This window comes from Monodon monoceros, unplaced genomic scaffold (assembly GCF_005190385.1).
Source record: "Monodon monoceros isolate NGI ecotype Baffin Bay Population unplaced genomic scaffold, NGI_Narwhal_1 Super_Scaffold_21, whole genome shotgun sequence".
Classification (NCBI taxonomy): Eukaryota; Metazoa; Chordata; class Mammalia; order Artiodactyla; family Monodontidae; genus Monodon; species Monodon monoceros.
In genome coordinates, this window is record NW_021703778.1 from 98473599 (window position 1) to 98485983 (window position 12385).

Consider the following 12385-nt stretch of genomic DNA (forward strand, 5'->3'; position numbering starts at 1 on the left):
TTGTGAGCTAAAGACTGCTGCCTTATATGGCTCTGAGTATGTAAAAAGAAGTATTATCTACTCTCCTTTAACAAACCCAAACTCAGCATTAACAGGATAATACCTGTTTTTTTTTTTTACTGTTTCATTTGTATTTGTACCTAATTTTTACTGAAGTTTGATTAAGTTTGATTTTCAGAGGACAATGTTTAGCCATTGAACTTACCCAGAGAAAACTATATTGACACAGAATTTTAGATATTACATTATTTTTAATATTACTTTAAATATTAGATTAAAGTCTATAGTATCCCATGTGCCAATTATTAGAGTTATCTTTCCATTTGAGGTGAAGGGTTTGTGTTATGCTATACACACCATCTTCCTTGTGACCAAGAGTGAATTTGTGAGATGGATACCTAAGAGAAGGTGCAATCTGTAGCCATGAATAGTTCTGTGTATGTGTGTACAGTTAACAAACACCTAAAAGGATTGAACTCTTGTCCTTAGCCTCATTAGCACCATGCACCAACTGCGTTGACTGGTTGAAACTGTTAGATAAGAGAGTGCAAACTAAAAGGAATAGGAACAAAGGAGGGTTGTATTTCATCATCTTAAGGTTTCACAGAGATGACACAGGTTTACAATTCAAATTCCCATCTCCTGAAAAATGACTTCTTAAATAACTCTCAAAACTCAGAAGTGCAGTAATCTGAAATTATTCTAATCTAAAAATTTTAGAGAATAACCAGTTACTACAATTGATGTTCACTGTAAGGAATACATAGCTATACAAAATATAGCTACACAAAAATAGAACTCAGTGAAAAAATAACACGTTTTAAAGCAAGAAAGATGCTTGTTTTGGATTCATATCAGTAGTGGCTAATTGGATAAATGTTAAAGATTTACATTCAAGTGCTGGAAGGATTACTGCACAGAAATTCAATTACTCAAAATCTTTGCTCAGACGCCTCTCAGGCTTATTAAAGATGAGATGATGTATGAACCACCAAGAGTGGCATTTAACCCCAGCCACTTTCAAGATAATGCATACAGCTGTTAAGACATTCCAGAATGTTAAGACATTCACTGATACTAAGAGCGGTATTAAAAAAAAAAGACCTCATACAGTCTGCTGGCATTTCATACCAAACTTTGGAGGAGGTAGTAAAGTGTTGGAATTTAAAATACAAGGTCAGCACTAAGTGTAAACAATTCTAAAGCATTGTATGCAATTCTTTAAACATATGTAGTGAAAAAAAATCAGAATTCATATAAAATCAGAATTTAAAAAAGCAAAAAATAGAAATATTTAGTGAATTTACTCAAATGAAGAAAACTCAAATGATACAGAACTGAAAATATTAGAAATCTATATACAATAAAAAGTGAATATAAATTAGCCAACTCCATGGACATTTCCAGTTAAGCATTCATACAAATACACAGTCACCTTTTTCTTATGCATGGGAATAACACATACACATACGACATGATGATTCTGGCAAAAAAAATAAATCAGAGATACTAAAAATATTCTCAAGTTTTAAGAATGGTGTGGAATAAGTTTAAACAACAACATTCTACATGAATGGAAACCCCTGATTTAATTCCATGATTTTATCATGCCAGAATCATGGTTGGTTTTAATTTTCTTAAACAGATATTGGTATCATACACATTGGCTTATTAATAATTAAGGCATTCTGCATACACAGTATCTCAGTGTGAACAAAAAACTTTTAGTATTGATTATCTGCTATGGTTTAAACTTTCAAAGTCTTTTCAACATAAGAAAATAGTAGCTGCACACATTTAAGTGTTTTCTTATAAAACACAATCTTAAAAAAAGTAATGATGATTGGTCTTTATAATTCCTAGTAATAAGTCCTGTCTTATTTTTCACATAGTATAAATTATATTCTTATGCAGGATTGCATTAAGACCCAGTAGTTCTTAAACAATGTTACCAAATAACCATATAAATCCCAAATTGCAGCAAAGGTGAACAATCTTCATAGTGCACTTTCACCTCACTGAAGTTGAAGCTGCTCCTTTTGGATATTTTTCCACTTCAATGTGAAGTAGATCCTTAGCGTTTCATTAGTGGTCTCATTATGTGGCTTTTTAAAGGAAAAAATGGTTTTGATTTCTTCCACAGTTCTCAGTTGAGACATTTTTGGGGAAATCATATAGTCCAGGGGTGTTTTGAATAACCAAATGCTATTTAGTAGATGAAGTCTCTCAATGCAACTGTAATAAATAAGCATCTACATCCTTAGAGAATAAAACAAAAACATTTCATTAGCCAGTACTGTAAATACAACACATACACACACCCCATTTTCTTCTCCCTTTTGGTTACTAGCTTTGCCTGTTTCCCTTTGTGACCTTTTGAGGGCAAAAGATTTGTCTTACTCAACATTTTATCTGCACTTTTGTAGTACACAGCATGTGCTCAATAAGTGTTTGCAAAGTGCTTAGTGAATGTTTTAGTTTCTGTGATCAAACAACTCTGCTTTTATAGAGTAAGTAAGATCATTACATCATTCACGGCAACTCCTTCAGTGCTATATAAACTCTAGACCAGCTTGAGGATAGCCGTTCTGATTTCTACCCTCAAAAAATTGCATTGAGGGTTTAATATTGTAAAAGAGGTTTTATCACAGCTTAAGGAACTTCATAGATCTTTTAATCACTCAATATTGTTTGCAATAATAAATACAGTATCTTAAGGTTATGTTCACAATAAAGCTTCTCCCTTTATAAAAAATTACAATTGAAAGCAAATTTCTAAGGAAACAAATTTTCAGTTCTACTACTAAGAAGACAAGGCACTTCCAGAAAAAGGTGATATATCATGTATTCTATTTTCTGTCAACTTTTACTTCATTTTCCCTCCTATTATCAAAAGAACAATTAAAATTGTAACAATAAAAAAACTTCAGGAAATTGATTTCCGTTCATAACATTTTCATCATTAAGAATTCTACACAGGGCTTCCCTGGTGGTGCAGTGGTTGAGAGTCCACCTGCTGATGCAGGGGACATGGGTTCGTGCCCCGGTCCGGGAAGATCCCACATGCCGCAGAGCGGCTGGGCCCGTGGGCCATGGCCACTGGGCCTGCACGTCCAGAGCCTGTGCTCCGCAACAGGAGAGGCCACAACAGTGAGAGGCCCGCGTACAGCAAAAAAAAAAAAAAAAAAAAAAAAGAATTCTACACAGTAAAATTATACACAGTGGTAACACACTTGCTTGATACATCATTATACTTCCTCTCATGAAGGTTATTTCAAGAAGAATTTTATAAGTCCAAGACATAAATCCTCTTATTGACATCATTATGCTTCCTTTCATGAAGTATTCCAAGAAGAATTTTATAAGTAAGTCCAAGACATAAATATAAATATTGTATTTTTTTAAACCAAAGAAAGTTTTTATATTTCTGGCTAATACATAATTATTAGCTAATTATTAGCAGTATGCCCAATACAAGGGTGGAAATATTTCTTAACACTGATTTTTTTCCTGCAGTTATGTTTTAACTACCAAAACTATTTTGGAGTTTAAATATTAAAATCCAAAATAACAATGTACCTTTTCCTTTGAGACAAGCAAATCAATAAAGAACGATGTCAAATTCATACTGTGATTTGAGCAATTTAACTTTCCCAAAAAAGCATGACATTAGCAAAAGCCAAGTAAAAATACCCCCAAACTGATTATGTTCCTCACCCCTTGCTTCCTGAGTAGCACTGTCTTTTCAGTTGCCTTTTTAACCTGGGTTCTTAACCTTTTTTCAAATATTTTCCTCTAATTGGAGCTAGGTCATTAAATACCTACTACCACATTATTTCTGTGGCTGTATCTGAAACACATTCAATGACTAATTCCTGTATTCCTTGCCAAAGTCATATTCATATCCAGAGGACCTTAAGCGTTTATAAATATGAAATTGACTTTAGACATTATTAGAGTAGTACTGAATTGGACATTTGAAAGAGTTCGTTTATGAATGTATAATACTATTACATTATGTCTAATTTTTAATTAAGCTTAAATATAGATTACCTTGGCTATATTACCAGTATATCCTGGAACCAAAGTAAGATGGTTTTCCTGTTCCCACAATCCACTTAATTGTTGTTTTAAAATCTGAATATTTCTAGGAGAAAAAAAGAAGAAAAAATGCAAATATAGTAAGATATGGACTTTGGTAGTAAATACACTTAATGAAAACAGCTTTAAAATTTTCAAGTATTTTTCAGGATACAATTATACCATTTGAAGTCAAGCAAGTCTTTAAACTAGTACATGTCAATCATGGAAATTAAAGGTTACTTAGTTGTTAAAGGAAGTAAGAAAACAACAGGCATTTGGAACATTCAGACAATCGAGTATGAAGTGGGAAAGTGGGAAAATTCTGAGAGCCTAGAAAGCAAATTATGGATTTAAAGGAAACTGTTGGGAGATTTTGTTTTTGTAATTTCATGGTAATCTGGCTCATTTGGTAGAACACCCACACATTTTCACATCAAGGCAATACTCAGATTATGATTATAATACAGTTTTAGAAGTGTAATCATCCACACTGGACTCCCATGTTAATGTCTGGGAGCCAAAGGACCCCACAGGATGACTCCATTCCTGTGCCTCAATCTCATTCCACTAAAAGCCATCTCTTTTTCTCTCTCTCACTCCTTTCTAATGGATATAAGGGTTAAACCACCGCTGTGCTTTTGCCTCCCCAAATGAAGGGTAGGATTCTGCCAGAACAATATATACAGGGGGTTACTGGGCTCTGGAATCAACTTTTCACATATGAACAGTATCCCAATTTAATATTTCTCTGAAAATGAAGAGAGTAAGTATTACATACTGATAATCATGAAATAAAATTCTCACCTAGCTTAATCAAGCTGCTTTTCCTGAAAAAAAACTTTATTAGTATGAGTTTAAAGGTATACTCACCCATCATTTATAATTTCTGTTTTGGATGATAGTTCTGACCACCACCTTTTTATGACTGCTTGAAGCCAGTTTAAACCAACTATTATATATCTGAAATGACATTTCATTACAAAATTCAAGTGTTTTCATCCAAGAAGCCTTTAGAAAAGATGACACTCTACCCCCCTCAAAAAACACATACACACTTATCTTTCCCTTTTAAAAAATTTATTTCACTACTTTCACAAAACTATACTTTATGTAACATATTTATAGACAGTTTTATAATTGTTCTCTAGTCATTCCATATTCTTTTCCTAATTGGACTATAAGCTCCTGGAAAACAGAAACCATGTATGTCTCATGGAGCTCAGTCTACCATATGCACTTATAAGGCACAAGATCAAGGATGTTAAAAGAGAAAAAAGAATTGAGATTCAGATTAGCACTTACTCTTCAAATTTGCTTTTAAGTAGTGACTTTACTAGAGGCAACAAGTCTACACAGCAGCCAAGTGAGATGTATTGTTTTTCCTCCTGTAAACTAAAGTAAATAAATACTAAGTTATAAAATTATGAACAGGTCATCATTTGTCCTTCTTTAAATGTACTTTTTTTCTGAAAAATATTCTTTATACCTATTGGTGAGCACAGGAAGGCAATCCACCACAACTCCAAGGTCTTCTATCCTGTGGGAACAAAATTGCTTAGATAGCTGATTTCCTTATTTATTTTCATATTATAACCTTCACACTGCTTTTGAGAAATTTACTCATTCAACAAATGATCTGAGTGTCTATGATGAGTCAGTTGTTAGGGATACAGCCGTGAACAAAGAAATAGGGCTTGTATTTCAATATGTGTGTGAGTGTGGGAGGAGGTGGAGAGGGCAGGGACAGACAATAAACAAGTGAAATATATAAAGCATGTTGATGGTGGTAAGGACTATGGAGAAAAATAAAATGGGAAAGAAGGATAGGGAGTGAAGAAACACGTATTTTTAAATAAGGTAGTCAAGGAAGGCCTCACCAAGGTAACATTTGAGGAGACTTAAATACAGTGAGGAAGGTAATGGTTAAAATTTTCACTCAAAGGGGATTTTTAAAAGGTTGGTTTTCCCATAATGGTATCTCTTAGTTTTATAGATAAGAATCTTAATCAGAGAAGGTAACAGCTTTGTTCAATCTGATAAAACAGATGGTTTTCTGTATTTTGGTTACTCTTAGACTGAAGATAAACGTAATTTAAACCATACTGCTACTACTGAAGCTAAACATAGGAAGTTCAAAATTTTAGCCAGTATAACATAAAAAAGAAGAGGCACTTCTACATAATACATTGGAAATTACTTTTACTAAACAAAACCATAAAGGGTCACACTTACCTCACCAAATAAGCTACAAGTTCACTTATACTTCTCTTTCTCCAGAAAGTTAAAGCTACATTCAATCTCAAATTCCTGCTGAACAAAACCTGTGTCATTGTTTCATGGTCCTGAGAAACCTGAAAGGCAGGAATCTAATTAAGATATGACATGAAACCATTTTTTTCAATTAAATTATTCTGGTAGACATATTTTAAAATTAGGCAAAGATGACTCCTTTTACTGGCCCACAAAAAGGAATATTGCAGTGAACACAGTAAACAAATGATTTGAATAAATTTAGGACCTGTTTATTTTTTATCAATACTTTTTCTTATTTGCTACCATTTTCCTTTTAAATCTCAACAGTTCATAGAATAAATTATTTTTACTCACCTAAAAACCTAGGATTTAATTTATCATGTGTGTTAAATAAAAAGGTAAACATATAGGCTAGTCATTACCAACTGAATAACATGAGTAGGGAACCACAGAAATTAAGTTTTGTGACAAGTATTTAAATTCATTCATTTTTTTCTGTATAATTAAGGTAATATATTCCTGTTGTAAAAAGTTCAAGTAGCACAAAACTTTATAAAATAAAAAGTGAATATTCTCTACCTGCCCACAAAAACAACTAACATTACTCAGGAGTAATCACAGTTAACAGACTGGTAAGTATCTTTCAAACCACTTTCTAGACAAAGACAAATTAGGTAGATATAAAATTAAAATATTCTAATATCTATATTTTTGAAAACCTTGTTTTTTCACACACATTATGAAGATTTTTCAACGTCAAAACATACATCAGTCTCATTTTTAAAAAACAATTACATATTCTCCAGTCTTTATGTATCATAATTTTAGATTGATTCTAGTTTTTCCCTATTAAAACTGTGCATCAATGAACATCCTTATGTATATAAATACGTGCACTTGTACAAAACCTTCTGTAGGATTAATTTTAGAACTGGAACAGCTAGATCCAATTTTTTTCAATAACAGATTAAGATATAATTCACATACCCATTTTGAATGTACAATTCAGTAACTTTTAGTATATACATTCACAGAGTTGTGCGAGCACCACCATAATGAATTTTAGAACCTTTTCGTCACTCCCAAAAGAAACTCTGGACTCCATTCTCCCCTCTCTACAGTTCCTCACAACGATTAATCTACTTTCTGTCCCTGTGACTTTACCTAATTTGGACGGTTCACATAAATTGAATCATACAATATGTGGCCTTTTTTTGTGTGTGGCTTCTTTCACATAGCATGATGTGTGAAAGATCAAGATTTATATACAGTGTAGCATATTGGTGTTTTACTCCTTTTTAATGATCAAATAATATTCTATTGTATGGAATATGACACTTTATTTACCCATAGTCCGTTGATGGACATTTGGATTGTTTCCACTTTTGGCTATTATAAAATGTTATAAGCATCTGTTCATAAATATCTGTGTGGACTTATGTTTTCAATTCTCTGGGTATATACCTAGGAGTGCAACTGTCGGGTGAAAAGGTTATGTATATTTGAACTTTGACAAAATAATATAGCATCACTTTTAAATTTAGGTTTTTAGAGCAGGCACTAGTCAATCAGGAAAAAACGTCTGAAACAACAAAAGAACAATCAATAAACCCATTAGTTAAGTGTGAGGTTAATGCAGGTTTGTGAAAAGTAGTGAAATGGGAGCAAGGTTAAAGGAAGCCCTTGAAAAAATGCCACACTGCGGCACTAATACAAATGTGAAACTGCAGCTTTAAGGCATTTTCACTGAGAATGTTTATTCCCTCAGTTCAACTGAAGAACCAACCTAGGTCCCAATCTAGGCCAGATTTCTGGACTATATAGTCATATGTTCTTTTCCCCCAGGGTATGTAGTTTCTTTGATTTTCTGATCTGTGTTGGCCTCATCACTTCTAGAACTACATGAAAGTAGGGGTAGTGTCTGTTTTTCACCCACCAATCCATTTCTCAGAGCCTGCAGAATGCACTGCACAGCAGGGAGCAATCAATAAATATTTGTGAATGACTTACTATGACAGTGATCCTCTGTAACACTAAGATTTAGGTACCTGTAGGTATCCTATTCTCCAGGGCTCATAAAATTCACTATTAAATTCTCCTTGCTCCCTCTTTTCTCACAGATACCATACACACTTCCTTCATCTCTCCTAGCATTACTAACTTTCTATTACTCCAGAATCTTTTCTTTTGGCCTCCCTGAGCAGCTTTCGGGATCTTAGTTCCCTGACCAGGGATTGAACCCAGTCCCACGTCAGTAAAAGCGCCAAGTCCTAACCACTGGACCACCAGGGAACTCCCCCAGGATCTTATTTACACAGGAACACTTCCACTGGCAAATGGAATCTTTGCATCATCTCATTATGGTTTTAGTTAATAACACTTTGTTTTCTACCTTTCTTTTGTATTATTTACTTGTAATTATTATCCTGCATATGATGCTCATTTTCATTCATCTACATACTTATGACCATTTAAATATAAAAAGATTCTTTTTTTGCTTGTATGCCACAGAAAATGCTTTTCAAACTGTCATGCCAGATAGAAACAATACTAAGTTTACCAAGTCATAGTTAAAGAAATTAAGGTAAATTTAATCAATGTAATGTTATGTATCTATTAATTATATAATATCTTTGTATGGTGACAGATGGTAACTAGACTTATTGTGGTGATCATTTTGAAATGTACAGAAATATCAAATCACTACACTGTGCACCAGGAACTAACATAGTGTTGTAGGTCTATTATACATCAAAACAAACAAATAAACAAACTCACAAAAAAAGAGATCAGATTTGTGGTTACCAGAGGCAGGGCGTGGCTGAGGGGAAATTGGAGGAAGACAGTCAAAAGGTACAAACTTCTAGCTATAAGATAAATAAGCACTGGGGATGTAATGTACAACTTGGTAAATATAATTAACACTGCTGTATTTTATATATAAAAGCTGTTAAGAGAGTAAATCCTAAGAGTTCTCATTACAAGGAAAAAATTTTTTTTCCATTTTAAAAATTTTGTATCTATATATGATGGATGTTCACTAAACTTAATGTGGTAATCATTTCATGATATAGTTAAGTCAAACCATTATGTGTATACCTTAAACTTTTAAAATGCTGTATGTCAACTATATCTCAATAAAACTGGAAGGGAAAAAATTGTAGAAGTGTTATTTTAATTACATGGAAAAATATTCAAATTTATTAAACACAAAAATCAAATTATCAAACAATATGGAGAAAAAATACACATCAAAAATTTAATACTCTTATTTACAAATGTTGAAATTACAGATAATTTTTTCCTTTGGATTTATTTTCTATAACATATACAATAAACATGTAATAATTATTATTGTAAACTCGTCGTGTTTATAAATTTTAACAAACCATTCTTTCAAATAACCATTAAAAAAATGGTTTTCCTGAGGTATAATTTACATACCATAAAACTCACACATATTTAAAATACGTAATTCAATGATTTTAATAAATCTATGGAGTTGTGCAACCATCATCACAGTCCAGTTTTAGAACATTTCTATCACCCAAAACAATGCCCGTGAACCTGTTCAAACAACTAACTTTGCCTGAGCCAGAAGAACAGCAAAACTAAGCAGGTTTGCCTTAAAAAACTTTCCAATGGCAATTTTGAGAGCCCAGCAAAATGTGCCTGGATAACTGGCTTTTGTGGTTCACTTGTTAGGCAAGATTTCTTCTTTTCCTTTTCTTTAAGTCTCTACTGGCCAACTTTCCATTCTGGATATTTACAGCAGCTTGTTAATCATTTCATTCCATCTCAGATATCACTAACTTGGAAAAATGGAATAAACAACTGATTCAAATTTAATTAATCTAGAAAATTGTCTCAGGGAGTTACAGTCTCTCAAATAGTCTGAATTCAATCAGCAGTGAACTATTTTGCTAATAGACTATGGCAAAGGAAAAAGCCAGTATTAAAACAGGAATAAAGTTAAGCTTATATAAATGACTTACCTCAGAAAAAAATCCACTATATTTTGATGATGGGCTTTCTGTCTGTGAAGAACCAGAATCACTGGGGCTAACCAGATATGGTCGACTACCCTGCCGCACTTGCTCAGGGAGGCGGCCTGCACAAGCCAGCTCATTCTCTTTATTTGCCATGTCACAGCCCCCGCTGTTGGGGGACTGCTTTTTTCTGTAGCAAGGATTTTGAAAAGGATGATGAACTTTCTTTCTGTGATAGATCACCTTACGTAGTTTATCTGGGCTTTTCACAGCTTGTCCAACTGTTCTGTAAGAAGAATGGATTTTCTTAAATGAAAAAGAACCATATGAAAACCTTTAAAAGTTTTTAAAGAGAAAGATTTAGTAGGCCACATTTTGTGATCACAATCCACTAAAATTAGAAGTAAGCAGAATAATTTTTTAAAATCTTAACTCTCAGATTGAAGAGGAAAATAAAAGGGAAATTATAAACCATCTGGAAAACAATGAAAAGGATGGTACTTTATACCAAAAGAGGAAAAAAAAATGAAGAAGCATAATAACTAGATGCTTTTAAAATGAAATACTACAGGACATTCAGGAAGTATGAAAATTTTAACAATTTCCATTCACCTAATCTTTTTCTAACAAAGTGATAGAATAAGTGAGCAAGTTTGAATATTTTAATTTGAATCAGGCAAGTCTGAATATATATTTTAATATAAAAGAGAACACTTATTTCGATTAAGCTGAAGTACATTTAATTTGTTTGAATAAGATAAAATACTACTAAGCACATCTCATGGTTTAGTATAATGGTTCTCAAATGTTCTGACCTCAGGATGTTTGCACTCTTAAAAATTATTGAGGTCTCAGAAGAATTTATTTTATGTGGGCAATATCTACTGATATTTGATGAATCAGAAACTAAAACAGAAAATTTGTTAATTAATTTTAAAGATGATAAACTCGGGGGAATTCCTGGTGGTCCAGTGGTTAAGACTCCACACTTCCACTGCTGAGGGCATGGGTTCAATCCCTGGTCGGGGCTAAGATCCCACATGCCTCAGAGCACAGCCAAAAAAAGAAAAAGAAAAAGATAAACTCATTACATACTACATAGAATATATTTTTTTAAATCCTTTATTTTCCAAAACAAACGAACAAAAAATATAGTGAGAAGAATGGCACTGTTTTGCATTTGTGCAAAATCTCTAATATCTGGTTTAACAGAAGACAGCTGGATCCTCATATCTGCTTCTGCATTCCATATATTGTGATATCAAATATCATGTAGCTGCTGGAAAACTCTACTGTACACTTGTAAGAGAGTGGAAATGAAGACGGTAAATAATGTCTTAGTATTGTTATGAAGATAGTTTTGACCTCACAAACTCATTGAAAGGCCTTTGGGACCTCCAGGGTCCACAGATCACCCACTTTGAGAACCAGTGGTTTAGTAGAAAGCGCCTTTGGAGTTTGGCAGATCTGACAGTAAATGCCGCTTTTACCACCTTCTGGATGTACAATCCTAAAGAAATCACAAGTCTTTAGTTTTACTCATCAACTGTTTGGGGTAATGATACCTATCTAATATTGATATGTTTAGCACAGTACCTGGCACAAAGGAGTTGTTCGACAATAAATTAATATTATTATACTAAAAGACAATACTTCCCCCCCCCCATTTTCACTCTTACCCAGTTTTCAATATTTGCTGTTTCCCACAAACTTTAAAGAAGCTCTTACCTAGTTATGTAAGCAGCCAACTGTTTTGGAGATTTCTTAACCTGAAAAATAAAAGTAGATAGTTGCAGCATATTTAAGTTCCTTAACAAAGCTATGTAAACTTTGTGATTAATGTCAACAAGTCTGAAATTGAACTATTAAATTTTTCAGATTAAAGCTCTTACTGTACTGATGCTGTACTCTCAATCATTGGTTACAACAACATTGTATGTAGGTATTTTTAACAACGCAACATACCCATCTGGCTAGTTTCCACGTTACTAGTCACATATTATATATACAGAGTGCTAAATAAATGAGTTGAATTTTAACATGATTTTAAGAAATTATAT

The 12385-nt window shown here is 33.1% G+C and overlaps 1 protein-coding gene across 3 annotated transcripts in view; it reads right to left on the reverse strand.

Annotated features, from left to right (window-relative positions):
• Nucleotides 1-1272: 1272 nt before the first annotated feature.
• KATNBL1 (katanin regulatory subunit B1 like 1) overlaps nt 1273-12385 on the reverse strand; it is a 62882-nt gene continuing 51769 nt past the window's right edge. For all 3 annotated transcript variants that reach the window (XM_029238982.1, XM_029238980.1, XM_029238981.1), the window contains 8 exons: nt 12054-12094; nt 10332-10611; nt 6316-6434; nt 5570-5620; nt 5386-5475; nt 4954-5043; nt 4054-4147; nt 1273-2259 (listed from right to left, as the gene is read on the reverse strand). In XM_029238982.1, the coding sequence (XP_029094815.1) occupies nt 2227-2259; nt 4054-4147; nt 4954-5043; nt 5386-5475; nt 5570-5620; nt 6316-6434; nt 10332-10611; nt 12054-12094 (798 nt within the window). In that variant the 3' untranslated portion in view covers nt 1273-2226. The remainder of the gene's footprint in view (nt 2260-4053; nt 4148-4953; nt 5044-5385; nt 5476-5569; nt 5621-6315; nt 6435-10331; nt 10612-12053; nt 12095-12385) is intronic.